The sequence below is a fragment of the Perissodus microlepis genome, chromosome 4 (assembly GCF_051167445.1).
Source record: "Perissodus microlepis isolate ML-2025 ecotype Zambia chromosome 4, ASM5116744v1, whole genome shotgun sequence".
Classification (NCBI taxonomy): domain Eukaryota; kingdom Metazoa; phylum Chordata; class Actinopteri; order Cichliformes; family Cichlidae; genus Perissodus; species Perissodus microlepis.
The window spans coordinates 32,384,776-32,409,607 of NC_140464.1; the positions used below are offsets into that span (position 1 = coordinate 32,384,776).

Consider the following 24,832-nt stretch of genomic DNA (forward strand, 5'->3'; position numbering starts at 1 on the left):
AAATTCATAATGCGCACACACACATAAGATGAGCGAACTCGGGAACGTTTCGCTTGGTTCACGGGACAACGACAGCGACGCCCACGGAAATGACAGCAGCGTGACCAGTTCCGTTGTTGTCGCTTACGTGGAGACAGGAAGTGTCTTCCCTTGGTTTCCGGATTGGAGTCTCGGTTGATGTTGTTGTGTGTCTACGATGGCCCAGGACTCCGCGCTTTCTCTCCGGGTGTCGGAGATCAGCGACCCGGCGCTTCTCTTTGAGTGCTATAATACTGAGGAGATCCGCGGAATCGAGCGCAAAGTCCGCGGGGAGATCGAGCAGAAGAGGGAGGAGCTGAGGCAGATGGTGGGCGAGCGGTACCGGGACCTGATCGACGCCGCCGACACGATCGGGGAGATGAAGCAGTGCTCGGAGAGCGTCGTGCAGTCCATCCAGGACATGCAGCAGTACTGCCACAGGCTGAAGCAGGGCAGAGCCAGCGTGGCCAGCTGCAGAGTGGAGGTGAGCCAAACACCGCGTGTCGACGCATGCGCCTTAGTACTACTTTACAACGTCATGAAGATCTACCGTAACCTCACCAAACGCGGCAGACGTTAGTCGGATGTTCCCAAATATGCGACGTTACAGACTCGTAGCTGCTCAGTGAGGCTCGGAGCTGCTGAGCCAGACCTGAACACAGCTTCGTCGCACAGAGCAGTGTGTGGTTCTTAGGTGTCACGTGGCTTTATTGTCATTCCAGCCTGTTCAGTGAGTCCACACAGCTCCAACACTGCTGCTACATGCAGCAGACAAGCAACATCAGGCAGAACAGAAGGATGCAGACACACAACAGTGCAGAAGTGACCTGCTGTGTGTGTGTGTGTGTGTGTGTGTCAGCCCAGTCACTGAGTGTTCAGGAGTCTGATGGCCTGGGGGAAGAAACTATTCTGTAGTCTGGCAGTGAGGGCAGCAGGGTGAAGAGTGTGTGTCTGTGGGGTGTGTGGGCTCCTCCACGATGCTGGTGGCTTTGCGGTGCGATAAGTGTCTGTGATGGAGGGAAGAGCGGCTGCAATGATCTTCCCAGCTGTTCTCACTGTCCACTGTACTGCGATGCGGTGCAGTTACCATACAGACAGTGACGCAGCTGCTCAGGAGAAAAGGCTTTAGAGACGTCGAGCTTTTTATTGTCATTGTGCAGTTTCTGGACCACAAAGGTGCTAAAGTAAGAAGAAGAGAAACCAATACACAACGAAGGTGGAAAAAATAAATATATAATTAAATAAATAGAATAAAATAAAAAGCAGTGTATATGTATACATATGTGAGTGGAACTATATACATGGTGTATGTGTAGGAAACAGTGAAACAGACTGGGACCAGAATAATTGCACAGAACATGGAGAGACTGAGATATTGCACATAGATGATCAACAGCAGTGTCAGGGTGGATGTGTTGGGGAAGTCCTTACACACTCTTAGTTTGCATTAAGAGTTCTGACAGCCCGGGAAGAAGCTGTTCTTTAGTCTGTCTTTACTACAACAGATTTTAAATATTTAACACTGGAAATCATCAGTCAAAGTTCAACACTTGGTTGAAATGACGTCTAAACTGCATCTGTTTCCTTCTAAAGCTTCTCCTTAAGAGAACGAACACGTTTACATGTGCACAAACTGCTTTTGCAGCAACTGTTTGAAGCTGATGACGTTGTGACGGAGACGCATCTGTGTGTCCTGTTGCAGAGCCAGACACCGTGGCAGCTAAAGTTCTACACCATGGCCTCCCAGATCAAGCTGCTTTTGGAGATCCCGGAGCGGATTTGGAGTGCCATGGAGGCATCTCACTACCTCCAAGCCACGCAGCTGTACCTGATGTGCTGCCACCTGCACCATCTGCTGCAGCTGGAGGCCACTACAGCAGGCCTCTACAGCTCCGTCCTTGTCCGATTTCCCATCCTAATCCGACAGGTTGCCACCACCGAACACTTCAGGTTTGTGTCACAATTCCTGCTTAACGGAAACTTGAAATCGAAACTCCGTGGCTCGAAACTAAAATAGTCCACTTGTAGTAGCTGAGAGTAAGCGTCTTCTTGCAGGGCAGCCATTCTGCTGGACAGCAGGGCTCTGCTGAGGGGCCGTGCAGTGTCGGACCAGGCCATCGCTGAAGCCTTGGTGTCCATCATGCTGCTTGAAGACAGCTCTCCTCGGCAGGCTCTGGCTGACTTCTTGTTGGCCCGGAAATCATCCATACATCAGCTGCTGAACCAGCCGCAGCATGGTATTGTCTATAGTTTCCTTCTGTTGTAAAGCGTGACAAATGTTTGATTTGATAAAGAAAAAGCCTTCTGTTAGTCCATAAACCGGTGCTTTTCTGCAGGTGCAGGGATCAAGTCCCAGGTGTGCAGCCTTGTGGAGCTGCTGGTCACCACTCTGTTTCAGGCCTATGCCATCTTCTACCTCCCCCCAGAGGGCAGCCCCAGGCCAGGGGATGAAGCTTTGAGCTGTGGCATGCTCTTCTCTGTCCTGGACAACGTCACATCTACGAGTCCTGCAGGTAAACAGCTGAGACAGGACACGTCAGGGTCTTTGTGTTTAGGTTAATAAGAATAAGCTTTGCTTCAGAGCAAGAACTTTGCTGGCTTTAATCTCCTGGTTGAGCATGGCCATTGTGTGGATGTCTCCCCGTGCCTCACAGGAACAGCTGACTCTAAACTGTCTGTGGATGTGATGCAGATGCTGAATGACTGTATGACTGTATTGTGCGTGTAGTCTGAGCTGCTGTAAGTGTGCAGTAAGAGCACCGCGCCTGTCCGCTCTGAAACACTCAGTCTGATGAGCTCACTGAGAAACTAACAGCCCCCCTTTTTCCAATGTTCCCCATCTTTGTCCTCAGCTAAGGACAGAAGGGTGTTGCAGGAAGATGTGAGTACAGGCAGCTGGTTAAAGTATCTGCCTGCGTCCATCTCAGAGTTTCAACCTGTCCTTCGCACCCTGGCTCAGCCAATCCAGAGGGAGCACCTGCAAGACACTCTTCAACAGTGGATCGATACGTAAGGCCACTGAATATCTTCTTCATACCTGCTGTTTCCTTTCTTTCAGTTTCAGTGTTGTTTGCATAGAAAAATGTGCTGATAGTAGCATTCCAGCTCTGCCTCTGTGCTGTCAGGAGTGACTTGGTGATCACTTTGAGCTGATTGAAGGGAGCGATCACCCCGAGGCGGAGTCCAGCTCACAGAAGTGGCGGCAGGAGTCCTCGGGGTAGCATACGTGATCCAGCACAGCCTTGCAGACTTCCTTAAAGCTGCCTCCCTGAGCAGCAGAGGGAGCCGACGCGCTGCATTTTATCCTCGGTCACTTACACACCGCTGCAGTGGCCTTAAACAAGTCCGGAGATGACTGTGGGTCCTCCACCTGGGGACCAGTGAGGGTGGAGCCATGAACACCGTCATGATCGTTGGCTCAAGGACAAAGGTTTAGGTTTAGACACGAGGAGCAGGAGGGTTAGTGTTTAACGTGGTTCATGATACAGGATCATTATCTGCTGATCTTCATTTTAGTTTCATTTAGTTTGTGGGACGACGAGTGGAAGACCAGATGAAGTTTACTGGTTTGGAGTCGTCGGCGTGAAAACTGGATGTATCTGTGACGGTGTGATGACTGGTGTCCAGGCAGCAGTGAAAGACCAGTGAGGGGTTGGGCAGGTGGTGCTCAGCAGCCGTGTAGGAGAGTTTAAGAACTGCTCACTTACATTCGATCCACTGCAGATGTGTGCACCTCGACTGCTGTGGGACACAATGAAGACCAGCGTCTGTGGTCCAATCATGTCGTATACTGCAGGACAACAAAGAGGAACGCATGAAGCTCGAGCTGGGAGTGCATGAAGTTCAGACCAGAGACGGAACAAACAACACAAAGAGGATTTAGAGGGAGCGCCTCATCCCACCACCTGTCACATGTGCTCACCACTCGCACATCTATTTATTCACTACTCCTTCTTATTGTTATCATTATTATTCACATGTCATGGTCCAGTGTAATTAAATTACTTTTCCACTGAAAAAGTAGAGTAACTGATTACTGTTCATTTTTAGGTATTTTAATTGCAGTTACTTACAATGTACTTGCGTTACATTGTAAAATAATTAAACTGGCTGAATATCATTATTTCATTTCAATCACTTATCTTCTAAACGTAGAAGTAAACTCTGCTCTTTAACGTCGCTGTAGCGCAGCTGCGCGTCATTTCACACCAGTTTGCTGCACGGTCGTTTTCTACAGCAGAAGCTGTCGGACTGAAGCGAGTGGCTGTTTCATGACGTGGACATACTCCCGTCTCTTCACCTTTCTGAAACAAGCAGACAAGAACATTACAGTGATATGTAAAAACTATGGGCTGCTGTTAATAGCAGCAGTAATCCACTGAAGCGCCTGACACGGAGCACAGACGAACACTTCTGAGTGATCCTTGTTCATCATCCATGGATAACACCGCAGCAACTCCTGCTGAGCAGCAAAACCTGGTTTTACTTCAGCAGCACAGACGGTGCTTAAAAACGACTGCAGGCGACACTGTGGAAGAGATGCTGCCGCTGCTGTAGAGTCTCCGTCTTTAAAAAATGTATTTATTATTTGAAGAGTTTAATTTCTATTGTTTGTCCACTCGAGGTTTTATTGGGATTTTAAGAAGTATTTAGTTAAATTACTTATTGAGTAATTAAGTTACTTTTCAGACACAGTAATTAGATAAGTATTTTAAATACACTGTTGATTAAGTAATTAGTAATTAATTGCTTAAAGTAACTTACCAACACTGGTTATTTCTAGCCTGTTTGCAAAGCTCACCTTGATGTTATCGAGTGCAGGGCCTGATGTGTGTTTCATAAAGGCTACAGGGCCATGATCATTTCCAGTCTCTCCAAATGTGTTGTTTCCTAGCTGTAAGGAGGACATCTGCCATGGTGTTGGAAGCCTTTTGGTCTACGTCAAGAGCCTGAAGGGGCTGGCAGCCATCAGAGATGCTGTTTGGGACCTTCTGTCAGCAGACTCCATCAGTCAGCACTGGAGCACCGTCTGTCAGCGTCTGCTGGAGCACCCCCTCACCGTCTGGGAGGACATCTTGCAGCAGCTTTTCCTCCAGCGGCTGCAGGTTGCTGTTCTTCTATCTTCAAGCAGCTTTATAGGTTCATTTTCAGGGCCCACTTAGTCTGTATACTTTCTAATGATGGGGGATAAACATGTAGTTATTGTAGCATTTTTATTGTTTCTTTCGACTCTTCAAGGTCATCACTAAAGAAGAAACTGAAGCCATCTCAGTGCTATCTATCCAGCTCCTTACATCGGCTGTCAGGGATCTGCAGACCCAGAGCGTCCATTCGTCTTCAGGTACCCACAGCAGCCATGGGGCCCAGTATGAGGTAGATGTCTCCTCCTTCTTGTGGTTGGAGTCTCCAGGGGACCTGCTGAATGACGCAGGCTGGTTCAGTGTGAGCCAGCGGGGCCAGCAGCAGCACAGGAGTGGCCTGGCCATGAAGACGCAGGCGCTCACACCTTGTGTTCAGAACTTCTGCTCTTCCATTGATGCAAAGCTGAAAGCCAGACTGGATGATCTCCAGCACTACCTCCCCTCCCAGGACGTGGGTAGGTCCACTGGGAGTGTTGTGGGGTTTTCGTGTTTCCTTGTATTTCAGCTGATAGATTGATGGTGGTGTATTTATTCCAAACTGCACATCCTGATTTAATGTAATATTGAGAAACACCAAAGTTCAGGCTTTTATCTTTGTTGAAGTTTTGTCTTTTGGAACCAACTCTAGATTCTTTCATTTCTCATGGAATAACAGGAAGTGACATCACCTGACCATGAAACTGGGTGATGTCAGCTATCCGATTCCTTTTGAATGTCTGAAACTGTACTTGGCAGGACTGATGGAGCACGTTTGTCTGCACTTCAGTCACATCTTCTTTGATCTGATGCAGTGCTGAAAATCACAGAAGCGTTTGGAGCTAAATCTGAGGGTTTTATACTCTTTGGATTGTATAAACATACGAATGGCCACTATTGGACCACTGAAATATTGAAAGTACTGACAGTTGTTAATGTGTCGTGCTTTGCAGGCTCTGACTCCACTTTGGCCACTGTCCCTTCCTCTGCTGATAAGCCATCATCATCCTCATTTAACCGCTTCATCGACTCCGCAGCAGTGGAGGAGGCGCTGCGTGACGGCTGTTTGGCCTGTGTTCACCACATTCTGTCCTTCATCCGATCACAGCTGGCTGCAGTCTCGCCAGACTCCAGGCCCATCTGCCTCAGTTCAGTTCTATTCATGGCCAGGCTGAGCCAGTCTATGGGCAAACTGTGCCCCAACCTGAAGCATTGCATCCTGGGAAAGCAGTGTGGTTTTGACAGCACAGCCAAAGGGACCCCCAGGCAAGGCAAGAAGCTGGGCAAAGCCACGGCCGCTGCAGAGGTCAGGCCTTCCCAGGACAAGTGGGAGGCGCTGAAGGAGGAGCTTCTTGGCTGCAGTATGGAGGCCTACCGCATCTGGAGCGCCGCTCTTTCTAAAGTCAGACACAGTCACAAGTGTACATGTAAACTTGACATGTGGGTTAGTGTCGGTTTATGGTGAGGTTAGTAAAAATCTGATAGAGAGCAGTAGAATCACAGCTTTGCTCTTTATGCAAACAGTAATGATCATCTCTGTAGCTTCTGCTTTGAGTCAGCAGGTCACATAGCGTCCAGCTGTGGACACATTCAGCTGTGGTTAAACTGGTTTATAAAGGTTGAGTGAAAGTGTATTATCTGACTGAACTGTTGAGAAGACGGGTGGAGGGAGACTGACTAAACCAGTGATCATGCTGCTGTTGGCTGTGGAAACCTGTCTGTTTGCTAATGTTTTAGCTTGAACAGACGTACGTGTGAGGGTCAAAAGTCTACAGCTATGACTTGTGTTTGGATTCCTCTGGTGTTGTCTGAAGACCTGCTCGGCTCTGTGTTGCAGGGGCTGTTGGAGAAGTTTGGCATGGTGCTTCATGCTGAGTCTGCAGGCACCATCTTAGCTACAGCAACTAACTGGGAGGATCTGGAAATCCAGGAGGAGGCTGAGTCTGGAAGCAGCGTCACATCCAAAATCCGTCTTCCAGTACAGGTCAGAAGGACATCTGATACAAACTGGAAGGACCCAGAAACCATCCTGAGGTCTGATGGCAACCTTTTGTTTCTGGTGTCTTCTGTAGCCAACGTGGTTTGTGCAGTCCCTGCTGTTCCAGCTGTGTGTGGAAATAAACAGGGTGGGAGGCCACGCCCTTCCTCGCTCCACCCTCCAGGAGTTTCTGCAGACCTGTTTGACTGAAGTCCTGCACCATTACCACAGCCTGACCCAGACCAGCAGCACGGTAACTGGGACCTGTCTGGTAGATAGTTGGATTATTCCTCGACCTGATGATTTCCTGTGTTCTGACAAAAGTCTGAGAATAATCTTCATGATGATCACAGACGAGCAGAGCGTCGCGGCTCTGTAGAAGGAAAAGAAGGGAATCATCCTAACAGGACCTGGTGTATGGCTACAGGCAGCCAGAAATATTCAATGAGAGACTAATGAAGAGCTAAGTACACACATGCTGTACTTAAGTAGAAGTACAGATACTAGTGTTCAGAAATACTCCAGTAAAAACTGAAGCACTGATTCTACTTCTTTACTCGATTAAAAGTGAAAAGTACAGGTTGTGAAATGTGCTCACAGTAAGAAAGTAAAAGGTTTTCTATTTTTGTACAAAGCTGACTGAGCCCTGTGCTGCATCAGTTCAACAACAGTGGAATAAAGTAGATTGGAAACAAGCTTTTAGTCAACAGTTCAAATGTAATAAATGTACTCAGCTTGGTTAAGTAGAGTCTGAGTGGGGAAAGGACAAACGCTGAGAGGGTGACTTTCCCCCACATCAGGGAAATGAGTAGGGAAGGCGTGGAGTGGGATCAGCACATGAACCCTGAGATTCGCTGTAAGGACTCAGCGTGGGGAAAGAGAGCTCACACAGGTTTCTGCTGTGGGCTCTATTTTCTTAGTGGTCAGGCTGTGGTCAGCTGGTCTGAAGTTTACGGCTCTTTGTGGATTTACAGAAGCAGCTGTTTCATCAGCTGGATGGACGTGTGCTGCTCATGCTGTCTTTATACTGGCTGGTGTCAAGTTGGAGTGAATCCAGTGAGTGGATCTCAGCATCATGAGCTTAACTCTGACCGTGATCATCAGTCACACACTGTTCTTTACTTTAAATCCATCACAGCAAACTAACCTGTTTATCCTGCTTTGAACTGCACCTTCCTTCATGCAGTACCACAGTCGGCCTACCTTAGTTTGTTTTGCAGCATGGACATGAATGAACCTACCATCACGTGTACAGAATGATGTCTGATTAACAACGTGAGGAGTTTCATGGCTCTGCTCGTGTTCAGGGCGTCAGTGCAAACTACCATTATAATGTCTTTAATGTTGTTAATACAAAAAAAGGAAGTAGGAAGTTTGACGACAGAAAGAAACTAGTGCCGTCAGCGTTACCGGGTTAACGCGTCATAACTGGCAAATCCCTGTTAACGAGTTAACACAGATTAGTCCGGGTTACTTGGTGTCAACGCCGCATTAACGCCGCAATAACGCCGCAATAACGCCGCATTAACGCGTTAATGCACTAAAAGAAACCTTATTTGAACTGAAGAGATCAGAGGTCCAATGTGATATTAGAATCATACCCTATAGGCCTGTTCACCAGTCAGGCATAACTCATGACCACTGACAGGTGAAGTGAATGTCACTGACCATCTCTTCAGCATGGCGTCTTTTACTGGGTGTGACATGTTAGGGAGCAAGTCGACGTTTGGGCCTCGAAGTTGGTGTTTTAGCAGGAAAATGGGCAGACATAGAGTCCAGATAGTGATGGCTAGATAACTGAGTCAGAGCATCCTGTGGGGGCTCCAGTCTGCAGTGGTCAGAACAATGGTGGACAGGCTCACTGACACACATGCAGAGCGTGGTCTGATCAAATAGACAAGCGCTGTAGGTCACATTGCCAAAGGTGTAATGCTTGCCCTGATAGGAACTGTGTTTTTAATGGGGCTGCAGATCTGTCAGGGTGCCCATGCTGGAGCACGGTGCAGTGGAGGAAGATCGCCTGGTCTGATCAGTCGTGTTTTCTCTTACATGACGTGGGTGGTCGGTGTTTGCGTGGCAAGCTTGCAGATGCAGTATAATCCTTTAGGTCAGTGGTTCCCAAACTTCTTTTGCTGGGCCCCCCTTTGTTTTACAAGCAAAATGACCCCCCCCCCCCCCCCGCACCCGCACCCATATTTTCCTCCATTGTGGTTTATTTCACACCTCAAACATTTAGTAAACAATTAAGCAAATACAAGTAATCTGCAATAAATTACAGGTAGTAAGAAAATAAACTACAAACTCTATACCATGATTGCTGTGGCCTCTTTCAGCAGGAAAATGCAACATCACACAAAGCAGGAATGGTTCAGGAATGGTTTGAGGAAAACAATATAACTTTGAGGTGTTGACTGGACCTCCAGATTCCTTAGATCTCAGTCCAGCCTCTGTGAGAGAGAATCTCTTGGTTCCAAAGCACACCTTCAGGGGTCTACTGGAGCACAATGCAGCAAAAAAAGGGAACTACACAATATTAGGCAGGTGGTCATAAGGTTATGACTGATTAGTGTATTTTGTCAATGCAACTGTCAAAACGATGGCAGTAAGAAACTGATCTGATGGCAAAGGATCACAGAAACATAAGGGCGTGGTTAGCACTTTAAATGTATTTTCTTTGGTTGTGCCTCCCTTCTCCTTCAGGATGCCGTATTCCCCATGACGCAGAACAGAGCCCTGCAGTTCCTGTTTGACCTTCGTTACCTGAGCGCTACACTGGGGAGCAGACTGGAAGAACTGAAGAACTCCCGACCACAGCAAGACCCAAGGTATCAATTCACATCCAAAATATGTGTCATGGGCTGTTTGTGCATAGTCTGCAAACACCCGAGGAAGCTTGGAAACTGTAATCCTGTAATACTGTAGTGCAGCACGTGTCAGAGGTGTTCACGGGTTCATATGGTTGTGTCCAGAATCAGGGACTGAATCCTGCGACGTGAGTGGCTGTTCAATTGGTAGGTCTAGCCCAGGGGTGTCAAACTCAAGGCACACTTTAGGTCGCGGGCCAAACAAGATAAACATTTATTGAACAAACTAAAACAATGTTTTTTTAAACATAAATATGAAGAAAAACAGACAGGAATATTATTCCAGATTAAATAAACTTAAAAAAATAAACTTTAACTTTAAATATTTTGCTCTTCATAAAAATATATCCTGTCAAAATTATGCAAGTTAGAAATATGAACATGCTGCCAAAACCCCGGAAAAAATAAATGAAAGCAAACACAAGGTTGGAGCCGCATGTAGACGGAGCTGGGCGTTGCTTCAGGGGTGGAGCTAATAAACTGTGCGGGACATTCAGTGTCGTACTTTGCCTGAGTGCATCATTACACTGCAGCTCCATCTGAATCTGCACAGGTGCAGCTCAGCAAAGTGCGCTGACTTGGTTCAACATTACTTGGCAACAGAGAAAGTGAGGCAGGTTGCACTGGTGCATTTGTGACAGCTTGAAATGCCTTCACCGCATCATACATGTCCATGAACTGACAGGTTTCCTTGCTGAGCTCAAAAACTCTGTTGAGAACTTTTATCCCAACTCAGCCAACAGACCTCTGTATGAAGGAATGTCTGCAAACTCTGAATCTATTTCCCACATAAAAGACTGAAACTGACAGTGATTTAAACTTTTAGCTCAGATAAAATTTACGGTCTGCATTACGGTGATCATTACATGCTCCATTTTTAGGACTTTACCACACAGCCTTTCCTGGTGTGTGATGCAGTGATATGCTGTTAACTCACCGGTACAGTTCTCCTGCATCTTTACTCGCATCCTGCTGACTAGTCCGCTTTTTTCACCGCACAGCACCGGCGCTCCATCTGTTGTAAGTCCAACAAGTTTGTCCCAGGACAGTTTCATGTCGGTTACACTTTGACATAAAAATTAAAAAATGTCTTTTCCTGTCGTCGTCCCGTGCATCGATTTAATGTTCAATATTTCCTCTCCACGGATGAAGATGGTCAGCTGTGCAATGTCCATCATGTCTGTACTTTCATCCACAGCCGAGTATGCAATAAAGTTTTTGCTTCTTTCACACAACTGTGTTCTTAAATCAGTGGCCATCTCACAAACCCGATCAGCAATCGTATTTCTGCTCAGGCTCACATTTGCCAAAATCTGTGTTTTGTCTGGACACAAGACGTCCACAGCTTCATCCTGCAGCTCTTCAGAGCGGTACCGGGCTGATTTGGCTCCTCTGCTACAATAAAACTTGCTTTCACAACAGCTTCACTTTGTGATTTACCAGTTTACCAGCAATGTAAACTGCTGGTAAACAGTTTACCAGCATGTCTGTAAACATATATTCAGCCTCCCACCGGTGCTGAAAGGCTCTGTTTTCAGAATCAACTTCTCTCTTCGCCATTGTGAGCGGCGAGCTTCGCAATAACAGAAGTTTGACTTGATTGACGCGGGAATGTTCCCAGGTAGCCTAGCGTTCAGCAAGGAGGCTGCAGCGCTGCATTATGGGATCTGTTGTCTGTGTGTTATTAGCGCCTCATATCGCTGGGCCAGTAATAAAAATAATAAAAAATAATACAAAATATATATAAAATGATCTCGCAGCCGGATATAAATGTACGCCGGGCCGGACGTGGCCCGCGGGCCTTGAGTTTGACACATGTGGTCTAGCCTATGACATACTACTGCTGTTGCCTAGTAACAATGACAGCTACAGACATGATGAACAGCGTGTTAAACTCTCTGTTTTAAAATAGAGAAAATTGTTCTTCTGTTTTACTTTTTCTGGAGAAAATTGAGATGTTTCATTGGTGTGTTATGTATCCTACGCTGAGCCATGGGCTGAGTCCCTTTAGACAACACGAATGTTAACTTTAGTTAGTAAACAAGTTTGCTAATGTAGCTCATCTGATGACCGGCTGGCCGTAAGTGTTGATTGCCCAGGACTTGTTTTTCCCATTCAGCTGACTTCTCAGCACTTGCCAGACCCCCTTCAGGTATTCTGTGGTAGTGCAATTCCCTCAGTTCTGTGTACCAATATGATCTGGCTGAGGGGGTTCAGGCCTGTGCAGAACAGCAGTGGGGACAGAGCATCTCCTTGGTAAATCCCACAGTTGATAGTGTCTTGTACTGTTGGCTTGAAGTTGGCCTCTAGTGTTGTTCGCCACATCCCCATCAACTTCCCGATGAAGGTTCTTGGGGACCTGTTGATCCGGGTACAGAGCTAGATATTCCAGGATATTCCAGAATCCATATGTGAGCCAATCTGGGTGTGGCTCATTTGTGCTGCTGGATGGTGTCACTACTTCTGTCGTGTATGGGACGGCATTTTCTCCTTTTGTTGTGTATCCTGTGTATGCTATGTGGAAGAAAGCAATGAAGAAGCACTGAAGCTCTATCCTTAGTATTTGCAGAACTGGAACAGTGTTGCTATGTCCACCACACTGATACCTCCGGATCACGCCTCTCTAAACCTTCCTAAGGAAAATAGACTATTGGAATGTACACATCCTTTTGCGCCTCACTGTGACGTAATCAGCCTTCAAATGCAGCCGCCTGACTTTGCACACAGCCCCCTGACTTTGGACACAGCCCCCTGACTTTGGACACAGCCCCCTGACTTTGGACACAGCCGCCTGACTTTGGACACAGCCGCCTGACTTTGGACACAGCCCCCTGATGTTGGACACAGCCCCCTGTATTTAGACACAGCCCCCTGACGAACACAACCCCCTGACTTTGGACACAGGCTCCTGCAGCCCCCTGACTTTAGACAAAGCCCCCTGACGGTGAACACAGCCCCCTGACTAGACACAGCCCCCTGACTTTAGACACAACCCCCTGACTTTGGACACAGCCCCCTGACTAGACACAGCCCCCTGACTTTAGACACAACCCCCTGACTTTGGACACAGCCCCCTGACTGGACACAGCCCCCTGACTTTGGACACAGCCCCCTGACTTTGGACACAGCCCCCTGACTGGACACAGCCCCCTGACTTTGGACACAGCCCCCTGACTTTGGACACAGCCCCCTGACTGGACACAGCCCCCTGACTGGACACAGCCCCCTGACTTTGGACACAACCCCCTGACTAGACACAGCCCCCTGACTTTGGACACAGCCCCCTGACTTTGGACACAGCCCCCTGACTTTGGACACAGCCCCCTGACTAGACACAACCCCCTGACGTTGGACACAACCCCCTGACTTTGGACACAGCCCCCTGACTTTGGACACAGCCCCCTGACTTTGGACACAACCCCCTGACTTTGGACACAGCCCCCTGACTTTGGACACAACCCCCTGACGTTGGACACAATCCCCTGACTTTGGACACAGCCCCCTGACTAGACACAGCCCCCTGACTTTGGACACAGCCCCCTGACTAGACACAGCCCCCTGACTTTGGACACAGCCCCCTGACGGTGAACACAGCCCCCTGACTAGACACAACCCCCTGACTTTAGACACAACCCCCTGACTAGACACAGCTCCCTGACTAGACACAGCTCCCTGACTAGACACAGCCCCCTGACTTTGGACACAGCCCCCTGAATTTGGACACAGCCCCCTGACGTTGGACACAGCCCCCTGACTGGACACAGCCCCCTGACTTTAGACACAACCCCCTGACTTTGGACACAGCCCCCTGACTGGACACAGCCCCCTGACTGGACACAGCCCCCTGACTTTGGACACAGCCCCCTGACTTTGGACACAGCCCCCTGACTGGACACAGCCCCCTGACTGGACACAGCCCCCTGACTTTGGACACAACCCCCTGACTTTGGACACAGCCCCCTGACTGGACACAGCCCCCTGACTGGACACAGCCCCCTGACTTTGGACACAGCCCCCTGACTTTGGACACAGCCCCCTGACTGGACACAGCCCCCTGACTTTGGACACAACCCCCTGACTTTGGACACAACCCCCTGACTAGACACAGCCCCCTGACTTTGGACACAACCCCCCTTACTAGACACAGCCCCATGACTTTGGACACAGCCCCCTGACTAGACACAGCCCCCTGACTAGACACAGCCCCCTGACTTTGGACACAGCCCCCTGACTAGACACAGCCCCCTGACTTTGACACAGCCCCCTGACTAGACACAGCCCCCTGACTAGACACAGCCCCCTGACTTTGGACACAGCCCCCTGACTTTGGACACAACCCCCTGACTTTGGACACAGCCCCCTGACTTTGGACACAACCCCCTGACGTTGGACACAATCCCCTGACTTTGGACACAGCCCCCTGACTAGACACAGCCCCCTGACTTTGGACACAGCCCCCTGACTAGACACAGCCCCCTGACTTTGGACACAGCCCCCTGACGGTGAACACAGCCCCCTGACTAGACACAACCCCCTGACTTTAGACACAACCCCCTGACTAGACACAGCTCCCTGACTAGACACAGCTCCCTGACTAGACACAGCCCCCTGACTTTGGACACAGCCCCCTGAATTTGGACACAGCCCCCTGACGTTGGACACAGCCCCCTGACTGGACACAGCCCCCTGACTTTAGACACAACCCCCTGACTTTGGACACAGCCCCCTGACTGGACACAGCCCCCTGACTGGACACAGCCCCCTGACTTTGGACACAGCCCCCTGACTTTGGACACAGCCCCCTGACTGGACACAGCCCCCTGACTGGACACAGCCCCCTGACTTTGGACACAACCCCCTGACTTTGGACACAGCCCCCTGACTGGACACAGCCCCCTGACTGGACACAGCCCCCTGACTTTGGACACAGCCCCCTGACTTTGGACACAGCCCCCTGACTGGACACAGCCCCCTGACTGGACACAGCCCCCTGACTTTGGACACAACCCCCTGACTTTGGACACAACCCCCTGACTAGACACAACCCCCTGACTAGACACAGCCCCCTGACTTTGGACACAACCCCCCTTACTAGACACAGCCCCATGACTTTGGACACAGCCCCCTGACTAGACACAGCCCCCTGACTTTGGACACAGCCCCCTGACTAGACACAGCCCCCTGACTTTGACACAGCCCCCTGACTAGACACAGCCCCCTGACTTTAGACACAGCCCCCTGACTAGACACAGCCCCCTGACTTTGGACACAGCCCCCTGACTTTGGACACAGCCCCCTGACGTTGGACACAGCCCCCTGACGTTGGACACAGCCCCCTGACGTTGGACACAGCCCCCTGACGGTGGACACAACCCCCTGACTTTGGACACAACCCCTTGACTTTGGACACTACCCCCTGACTTTGGACACACACCCCTGACGTTGGACACAATCCCCTGACTAGACATAGCCCCCTGACTTTGAACACAGCCCCCTGACTAGACACAACCCCCCTGACTAGACACAACCCCCCTGACTTTGGACACAGCCCCCTGACGTTGGACACAGCCCCCTGACTAGACACAACCCCCTGACTAAATGGCCTGTATTTGTATAGCGCCTTACTAGTCCCTAAGGACCCCAAAGCGCTTTACACATCCAGTCACCCACCCATTCACACACACATTCACACACTGGTGATGGCAAGCTACATTGTAGCCACAGCCTCCCTGGGGCGCACTGACAGAGGCGAGGCTGCCGGACACTGGCGCCACCAGGCCCTCTGGCCACCACCAGTAGGCAACGGGTCAAGTGTCTTGCCCAAGGACACAACGATCGAGACTGTCGGAGCCGGGGCTCGAACCAGCCCCCTGACTTTGGACACAGCCCCCTGACGTTGGACACAACCCCCTGACTTTGGACACAGCCCCTTGACTAGACATAACCCCCTGACTTTGAACACAACCCCCTGACTAGACACAACCACCTGACTTTGGCCACAGCCCCTGGAGCTGTAATTGCAACCTGCTATTGCAAATCTAGAAACACCATCTATCAATATATTGGCACAGCAGCAGACCCACAGATATGGTTTGAGCCTACAGTCATGTGCTATCTGAATCAGTAAAGCACTTTGTACTGTGAAGCCTTCGGTGGTCAGTAAGATTAGAAAGAGTCCATTTCCATTTATCGACAGTGGAGTGTGAAATAACTGCAAACACTGTGCTGTATGTCTTACAGATTCCATGAAACCTGTGATTGGCTGGAGAGCTTCATTGACCCCTTTGACCTGGACGTGTTTACACCTCACCTGAACGCCAGCCTCAACCGCCTGTCTCAAAGGACCTTGGTACTTCCAGCTATGCTTAAATGAGTCAAAGATAAACAATGCTATTTTTGTAACAGGCAGTTCATTTGGACAACACATTTATATGGGACACATACATTAAAAGACACACATTCTCATTTAATGGTTTTTCTACTATTTCCATTGTAGATTCTCACTGAAGCCATCAAAACTCTGAATAAACACAACATGAAATTATGTATTAAACAAAAAAGTGTGAAATAACTCAGATTCTTCCAAACAGCCCCTTTGCTTTGATTCCTGCTTTGCTCACTCCTGGCGTCTCAATGAGCTTCATGAGGTCGTCTCCTGAAATGGTTTCCAACAGTCTTGAAGGAGTTGACTGACCTTCAGTTCATAAAGTAATGATGGACTGTTGTTTCTCTTTACTTAGATGATTGCTTCTTTCCATAATATGAATTCTGACAGTTGTCTTCAAAGGCTGATTCTGTTCATCTGGACGTTTTCAGTGGGAGAAACGTTTCGTCATCATCCAGGTGACTTCTTCAGTTCAGCTGACTGCAGGTTGACTTCAGCTGACCTGCCAGCCCATTGTTCCTTCAGTGGGCTGGTTTTAGTCATTATATGTACTGTTTATAAGATTGGGGAAACCTGCAGTCAGCTGAGACTGAAGAAGTCACCTGGATGATGACGAAACGTTTCTCCCACTGAAAACGTCCAGATGAACAGAATCAGCCTTTGGAGATTTACTTACCTGGATTATTGAGCATCAAGAGGTTTAACAGTTGTCAAACAGAGCTGTCAGCTGTGCACCAACCTGACTTCTGAACAACACAACTGATGGTCCCAACCCCATCAAGAAGGCAACAAATTCCCCCAATGAACCCTGACAGGCACACCTGTGAGGTGAAACCATGTCACGTGACTACATCATGAAGCTCACTGAGAGCAGGCCGAGGGTTTGCAGAGCTGTCAACAAAGTAAAAATAAAGACAAACCATTAAATGAGAAGGTGTGTCCACACTTTCACTGGTAGCGTATACAAAGACAACACTTAGTCTGAGTCACTGCAAGTACACAAGTGCATGGAAGACTCTGCAAAGGAACCGAGTGACATGAACACATCCATCGTCACATCCAAACAGAAAAGCTTCACGCAAGTCAAGTTGCTTGAGATGATAAATGTCTTATATCGGGATATGAGAGTTTGGTCATATTGCACAGCCCTACTATACAGTGTCATGATATCTCCTGATGTACTTCTGAAGATTATTGTCCAAAGTCAGTGAACATGTCTTCTATGTTGTGTTTGCTGTCTGAATGGATCCTATGAGCCACTCATCTAATGCTGTCCTAATTATTTCCTTGTCAGTTTATAAGGAGTCTTTTTGTTTTTCCTCCAGGTCCTGCTGGGGCTCCTGACAGGCTCAGAGAAGCAGTTTGCTTTGCGAAGCAGCAGTTTGAACTCCCAGGATCCTTACAACATACTGCCGCTAGCCAGCAGCCAGATCAGGTCAGAATTTAGTTACTAATAGTTACTAATAGTTACTAAATGAAAAAGAAAGTAATGGGTAAGTAAAATCTGATGGTATAGTTTCACTTTCATCTCTTTAATGATCAATAAGATGGGATCGTCACGCGACATAGGCGTGAGAATAAACATGGCCGAAGGCTCTGTTGTAAGCTGTGTCAAGCAGAGGCCAGGGCAGCCTGATCCTCAGCTATTGATGCTGCATATCAGGACATGGAAGCTCTCTGGTGAGGAAAGAGCCTGAGCCAGTGCGTGAGGTTGAGCGATACCAGTTAGACTTCATTGTGCTCACCCTAATGCACAGCTTGGGCTCTGCAACCAGTCTCCTGCAGAGGAGCTGGAATCTGTTCCAGTTTGAATTGCCAGGACGGTATTCCTGTATCCGCCGGTTTGCTGCCTGTACATTTGGGTTTTTACCTTTGGACAGGAAGGCTGCTTCCCTGCCTCCAGGTTGGGGAGTGGGTCTTAAGTGTTGTTTGTGTTTGTGCGGTTAATAATTCAGTTCAGAACACTTAGCCTTCTTGAATGCACTGGATGGAGTGTTGGAGGGTACTACGTCTGGTGTCTCCATCGTCCCACTACAAGACCTCAGTGCACATGTGGGCAATGACAGTCAGGGGTGTGACTGGGAGGAGTGGCCGGCCTGATCTGAAGCCAAGTGGTCATCAATTGTTCCACACTGAACACCATGTTCAAGAATAAAGATGTCCATCAGCGCATGTGGCACCAACACACCCTAGGCTACAGTTCAGTGATCAGTTTTGTAGTTGTGTCATCATGTCTGTGGCTGTGAACATGTGAAGACAGGAGTTGATCCGTCAGCTTCTCACCAGCTGGCGGTGGACAGGCCTGGCACTAGGGATGGGTACCGGTATCCGGTGCCATGATGGCACCAGTTCTGACATAAACAGTAGTAACCAGACCGAAAAACAGCGCACATTTCGGTGCTTTATTTCGGTGCTTTTTTTCCTGAGCTGTGATACACTTTGAATTCTAGCCAATCATTTTACGTTTCCGAGGATAGTAGGCGGGTCCAGGTACGTACATTCTTTTAGAGCAGAGCTACAGATTAAAAACGCCCAAAGCGAAGTGGTCAAAAGTCTGGCTGTACTTCACAGCAAAATATGCAAACTCAGCAGCCTGCAACAAGTGCTTTAAGCTGATACTGTGATACTGTCAAAGGAGGTAACACCTCAAATCCGATGAAACACCTGGCGACGCTTAGCGTTTTTTTTAAAAGCCGAGAAATGCACCGTATTTGATAGCTTGCTGCGAGACCTCACACCGTGCACATCTACTGCGGGTGTGGTGCCTGTTATCGGACCCGGAGTTAGCAACATCCCCCAAGAACCCGAAGAGGAGAGTCCTGGCCCCTAGCCCTGCCAGTGTAGCAGAAATGATGAGGATGATGATGCAGCAGCAGCCGTTCTTCTCTGCGTGAGTAGCTAAATGTTGTTCGTGTGAAATTTACGTTGAGAAGGCTAACCACGTTATTACATTAATGCATGTAAGGTGAACTAGCAAACACAGTCGTAGTTACATGCGGCTGTCTTCTTGTTTGATGGCAGATACTCCCTTCACCCTGGCCAAAAAGGCTAAAATGACCAAAGAAAAAGTGGAAAACAGTTAAACATGAGAGGTTTTTGGACAAAGTTTGTGTTTTTTCCATTGATTAAGCACTGCTTCCAGCCAAGAGTGATGCCATATATGCCCCATAGCTGCAGAAAAGGCTAACATTGTTATCTTTTTACAAAAAAAACAGCTGAACATGAGAGGTTTTTGGATCAATTTTGTGTTCTCCATTCTTTAGGCACCGGTTTGAGCACCGTTTAAGCACCGGCACCGTTTCAAAAGTACCGGTTTGACACCGGTATCGGATAAAACCTAAACGATACCCATCCCTACCTGGCACACCTGAAAGTATAGTGAGGATGCAGTGGGAGCACCTGGCAGAGGCCCTGGTCCACAAAACCTTCAACTCCTGTGTGCAGAAGTACTTTGGCAGCTTTCCGAGGGAGGCTGGGGACACTGAATCTGAGTGGAGTATGTTCTGATGAAGCTGCTGGACGGTGCTGAGGCTACAACATCATCGGTGACTGTTGTGCTGGTAATCCCTGTGAAGGGAGCCAAAAAGAATGATTCCTATCAGGCTTGGTTAGCCTAGAGTTGGGTGGCAGCTGAGGGGTGCTAACAGGCCGAGCAGAACACAGCCTGAGTAGTAACTGAAGCAAAGACTCACTCGTAGGAGTTCAGTGAGTCCTTGGAAACAAAAATCAGTCTGCCTCAGAGTGATTCTGGGAAAGCTTCAGCTGACTCAGGGAAGCAGTGTTGACTCATACATGTAGTGAGTGTGGCCCTAGCTGCTGAATTTACCTAAGGGTATAGTTGGGGGATGGAAGGAATATTTTGAAGACCTCCTTAATCCCATGGTATCTGACCAGGAGCAGGTCAGTCTCTGTACAGCCGTTGGGAGTGTTTGGTGCAGTATGTGACTGATACTGTTGATAACCGTTATGGACAGAAGTTAGGTGTGGTGCAGGGGAGGCCTCAGAAGCTTATCTCTAATGTCTGTGGGTCTGTTGGCTTGGCAGGTGGTGCTGACATTCAGATAGTGGGCTGCAGAGAGCCAGCAACACCACCAGGATGATGAACACAGAGAGGAAAAGAAACAGATGTTGACAAAAGCAGCTTTTCAACTGGTCTGCTGGTTTTACACAATTATGACTTCAGCGGTTCAACTGTTAGTTTAGATTTCCGTGTTTTCCCCAATAGCAGAAAAATGTGGTGCTGGTGACCAATGTACCACTGCACTGTTCAACTGGCCAAACTGGAAATACTCTGTTTGTGTGTCTGACAGGTTCGGGCTGCTGCCTCTCAGCGTGTCAAATGTGCAGAAATCCAAGGCAGCTTCCAGAAGCTCTGAAGCTCCTCAGCAGCTGGTGGTGAGTTCAGAGTCTGTCAGAGTTCTTGTTTGGGACATTTCCCCTCTGTGATGTTATTTACTGGCAGCCACACGAGGACTTCACGTCTCAGTTTTACTGTGCTTATCTAAATGTCCTGTGTCACACCCTTTGCCTTCCCAGCATTTCTAAGTTCAAGCAAACCAGTGTCAAACCAGTGTGTTCATCACTGTGTGTTTGGATTCTGCTGGTGAACAGCCACGTTACAACAGAATACTGCCACCAACAACCTAAAGTAAAGTTAAAGTACAAGCGCTACATGTGAAATAACAGCCAGTTTGTTAAATAGAGTAAAACATCACCCAAAACGTCTGTGAAGGTTCTCAGTCATCCAGGTCATGGTAGTCAAAGGAGCTTGGAAAGAAAAGCGTCTGGACTTCTATAAGTTGCTTGAAGACGTTTCACCTCTCATCCGAGAAGCTTCTTCAGTTCTAGGGTCAAATGGTGGGGAGTCCCAGATTTAAACCCAGTGGGAGTTTCCCCCCAAAGAGGGACAAAGGACCCCCAATGATCCTCTGCCTAATCACATGAGCCGAGGTGTGAAACTGGGTGTGGGTCCCAATCAGCCAGGGTTTCGGGTGAGCTCATTGTGAAACCTGGCCCCACCCTATCATGCGAATTCCTGAGGTCAGATGGCCCAGGATGTGAGTGGGTGTTAAGGCCTCAGGAATTCGCATGATAAGGTGGGGCCAGGTTTCACAATGAGCTCACCTGAAACTCTGGCTGATTGTGAACCACACCCGTTTTCACACCTCGGCTCATGTGATTAGGTAGAGGTTCATCAGGGGGTCTTTTGTCCCTCTGTGGGGGGAAACTCCCACAGGGCTTAAATCTGGGACTCTCCACCATTTGACCCTAGAACTGAAGAAGCTTCTCGGATGAGAGGTGAAACGTCTTCAAGCAACTTAAAGAAGTCCAGACGCTTTTCTTTCCAAGCTCCTTAGACTACGATGACCTGGATGACTGAGAACCTTCACAGACGTTTCATATGACTGTATTATCTTTAACATTTCCAGTGTTGGAATCATTCATGGCCAGAAATAATTCCAGGTCTGGACTCTCTTTCATTCTCCTCATTCATAAAGTTGCTTCGTGGTAAAACGTTAGGAGCTTTCAGATGGCAGCCCTTCTCTGACTCTGCTGAAGGTCTGAGCAGAGTCGGGCTCCTGTTTCAGAGCAGCTCTTTTGCCAGGTGCTTGTCTTCAGATGTCCCGTGACCTGTTTCTCCTTCCTCCTCCAGGCTCCTCAGTCCTTCACAGCAGGCAGTGATGACAGCTTCCGGCCAGGCAGCCTTTTCAGGCAGCTCGCTGATCAGGATGAAGACACAGCAGCGACTTCTTTATTTAAGCTTAACTGGCTCTCTGGGATGGGCAAATAATTCTCAGCTGGCTGCTTTGTTACAGTGACATGTACAGTAAATGCTCCTTTTGTGTGTTGACAAAATGCCTCCTGTGTGATGTGTAAATGTTGTGTAAGCACTGACGTGTGTTGGCTGACTGGTGATCAGAGCAGCGATACTTTAGTTGAATGTGTGCATACACAAGCAGCATCGTTCAGGCACTCTGTGTTCCTGAAAGGAAACTGTATGTGACAGGGTGGATGCTTCCTCTGTAGTGCTTTTCTACTCTGAACTCGCCTCATTCACACTTTCTTTATGCTCCTTCTACCAAAGTGCTTTTCACATTCACACACACTCATACTCTGATGGATGCATCGGAGAGCAGCTTAGGCTGTGGCTGGTTGGTGGGGTAGGCTGTCCTTTTCACTCTGGACTGAAACATGTTTAACACACTGTGGTTTGTGACATACAGACTGATGCAGTCAGCTTCTATCACAGGATGTCTCCACAGCTACATTTGTATGAGTGAGTATGTGAACATGCTGACACGAACATTGTCCCTGCAAACACTCCAGCGATCAGCTGACACATTCTGTACTGGGTTCTACATTTTCTCTGGGTGTTAATATGTCAGGTTGTATTTTATGTATTTGTTAAGTTCAGATAGAGATGTATGGCTGGCTGCCATGATGGCAGAAAGCAGGTTGACTTTATCATTATTGCCTCAGAGTAATCACCAGTGTGTCACCAGTAATCACCAGTGTGAAACACATTCTGGTGTTTGTGCAGCACTGTGGTGATTAGTGCTGTCACCTCACATCAAACAGGTTGTGGGTTTGAATCCGTGCCTGCATGGACTCTTAACATATGTTAATCACAAGTTCTTATTGGTTGTTGGGTAAGTATTGTAATGCTAAATGTGTCTTGTGTTTAAATGTTGCTGGTCTCTCACCAAAATAAACTCAGCCAAACCTTCATCTCTGTGTCACTGACGGTGACGTTGTTGATTGGCTAGTTTCTAGTTTGCAAAGCTGCTGGATGACGTTGGGACCACACTGTAAAAGTAGCACATGTAGCAAAACCCTCAGACAGGTCCGTGTTGCAGGAACAGCGTGGTGCAGATACTTGGTGTCAAAGAAAGTGTCACCAACACCGGCCCCCACCGTTCAGTTAATAGTTTTTTCATCGATCCTTTTCACAGTTATAAGATGGATCTGTGCTGCTCACCTTTGGCTGGATAACAAGGAGGGGGCTGAACACACTGCAGGCTGTGATTCGGTGCATCTGCAGGGTATTCACAGCACCTCACTCATGTTTACAACCTTATTTCAAATACATTAACTCCACATTGTACACTCAGTACCTCGTAATGATGACTTGAAAAAAGTTGCATGAAATAAAAAGAACAGTGAGTAGTATTTGAGTATTCATAGCCTTTACCATGACACGAGCTCAGGTGTGTCGGTCAGGGCTGGTGCCAGGGGAGTGCTAGCTGCCACAGATGATACCTGTCTGATTGTTCTGCCCCTGTTTCAGTGGTGTGCTGGGACGTGGCAGCTAGCTGTGTGTTACACACACTCCTGTCTAAGATCTCAGACAGTGCATGTCAGAGCACAAACCACTCCAGGGAGTATAAGGATCTGTCTCCAGGCCGAAGAGGAAGGATTGTTTCGAGGGACATATCTGGGGAAGGGTCCAGAAAATGTTCTTGAAGGTCTCGGTGACCACAGTGTCCACTATCATTCCTAAATGGGAGCACCAGGACTCTTCCCAGAGCTGAACCAATCTGGACAACTGAAGGTCCTTAGTTAGTGAGCAGACCCAACTGAAGCTAGAAGGCAGCCAAAGTCTGGTCTGATGAAGCTAATGTTGAACCTTTGGCCCGAAAGCCAAAGTTCACGTCTGCAGTAAACGGGCAACACTCAGCACCTGACCAGTACCGTCACTGCAGTGAAGTGTGGTGGGGGCAGTATCAGCTGTGGGGATGTTTGACAGCAGGAACTGGGAGACTAGTCGGGGTTAAGGGAAAGATGAATGCAGTGTGCAGGACCTGCTCCAGAGGGCTCTGCTCAGACAAAGGTTCATGTTGGCATTTGAGTTTACCTTGATTCACAACAGGGAGGCTGCGACCTCCCTTCTCACTGTGATAGACCTCAGCGACCAGGCAGATGCACTGCTTCCAAAGGTTACAAGAGGGGATGCAAAACCCAAGGTGATGAAGCTGGGGGTGGGGGGTGACCTTTTACTAGTTCTGAAAAGCTAAAACTATTGCAGCAAGTACACTCTGGACACCAGGGAGGGCGGTGCTTGGCAAAAGTAGTTCATCCTGGCTTCTAACATGAGTTAGTTTCAGCATAGCTGCTTAAGTGTGCCCCGGTGGTGTTGACAGCGTGGCAGGTCGATAACTTCTAACTTATTCTTCTGGTCCTCCTGTTATTCAGTACATACCTGCTGTTTACTGTCACACTGTGGGTTCTGCTAACCAGGGATTTGATCACCTTTATTTATTTATTTAGTACATTTGGACCTTTGGTTTAAAAAGATGCTGAAAGTGTTGATTGATATGAAGTGTTTCTCAGGTTAGCGACTTATCATGAAAATACTTGTTGACTACAGCTGTGCACTTTTTAAGCATAAACAGAGCTGACACATATAGAGCCTTTTCTTACCTAAAACTCAAACATTAATACACGTTTAGCACACATCACTTCTTTGTAC

At 48.3% G+C, this 24,832-nt stretch overlaps 1 protein-coding gene across 2 annotated transcripts; it reads left to right on the forward strand.

Annotated features, from left to right (window-relative positions):
- The first annotated feature begins 27 nt into the window (after positions 1–27).
- cog1 (component of oligomeric golgi complex 1) lies at positions 28–23,091 on the forward strand. Of its 2 annotated transcripts, XM_084927143.1 has the most exons (15): positions 44–502; positions 1,721–1,968; positions 2,074–2,255; positions 2,355–2,531; positions 2,871–3,027; positions 4,913–5,123; positions 5,257–5,614; positions 6,089–6,537; positions 6,973–7,119; positions 7,208–7,366; positions 9,814–9,938; positions 16,218–16,326; positions 17,688–17,797; positions 20,673–20,757; positions 22,016–23,091. In XM_084927143.1, the coding sequence occupies exons 1-15, from the start codon at positions 197–199 to the stop codon at positions 22,151–22,153; spliced, it is 2,961 nt and encodes a 986-aa protein (XP_084783269.1). In that variant the 5' UTR covers positions 44–196; the 3' UTR covers positions 22,154–23,091. The 2 variants fall into 2 exon arrangements, with proteins under 2 accessions (XP_084783270.1, XP_084783269.1); XM_084927144.1 differs by lacking the exons at positions 9,814–9,938; positions 16,218–16,326; positions 17,688–17,797; positions 20,673–20,757; positions 22,016–23,091 and adding an exon at positions 7,467–7,808 and having other exon boundaries at positions 28–502.
- The last annotated feature ends 1,741 nt before the right edge of the window (positions 23,092–24,832 follow it).

What these genes read in the sequence shown, in the direction of transcription:
- cog1 (XM_084927143.1), top strand. Translation starts at nt 197, where the DNA reads ATGGCCCAGGACTCCGCGCTTTCTCTCCGGGTGTCGGAGATCAGCGAC. An exon ending in AAATCCGTCTTCCAGTACAG is followed by an intron (nt 7,120 to 7,207) that starts GTCAGAAGGACA and finishes TGTCTTCTGTAG; the next exon opens with CCAACGTGGTTTGTGCAGTC. An exon ending in TGACCCAGACCAGCAGCACG is followed by an intron (nt 7,367 to 9,813) that starts GTAACTGGGACC and finishes CTTCTCCTTCAG; the next exon opens with GATGCCGTATTCCCCATGAC.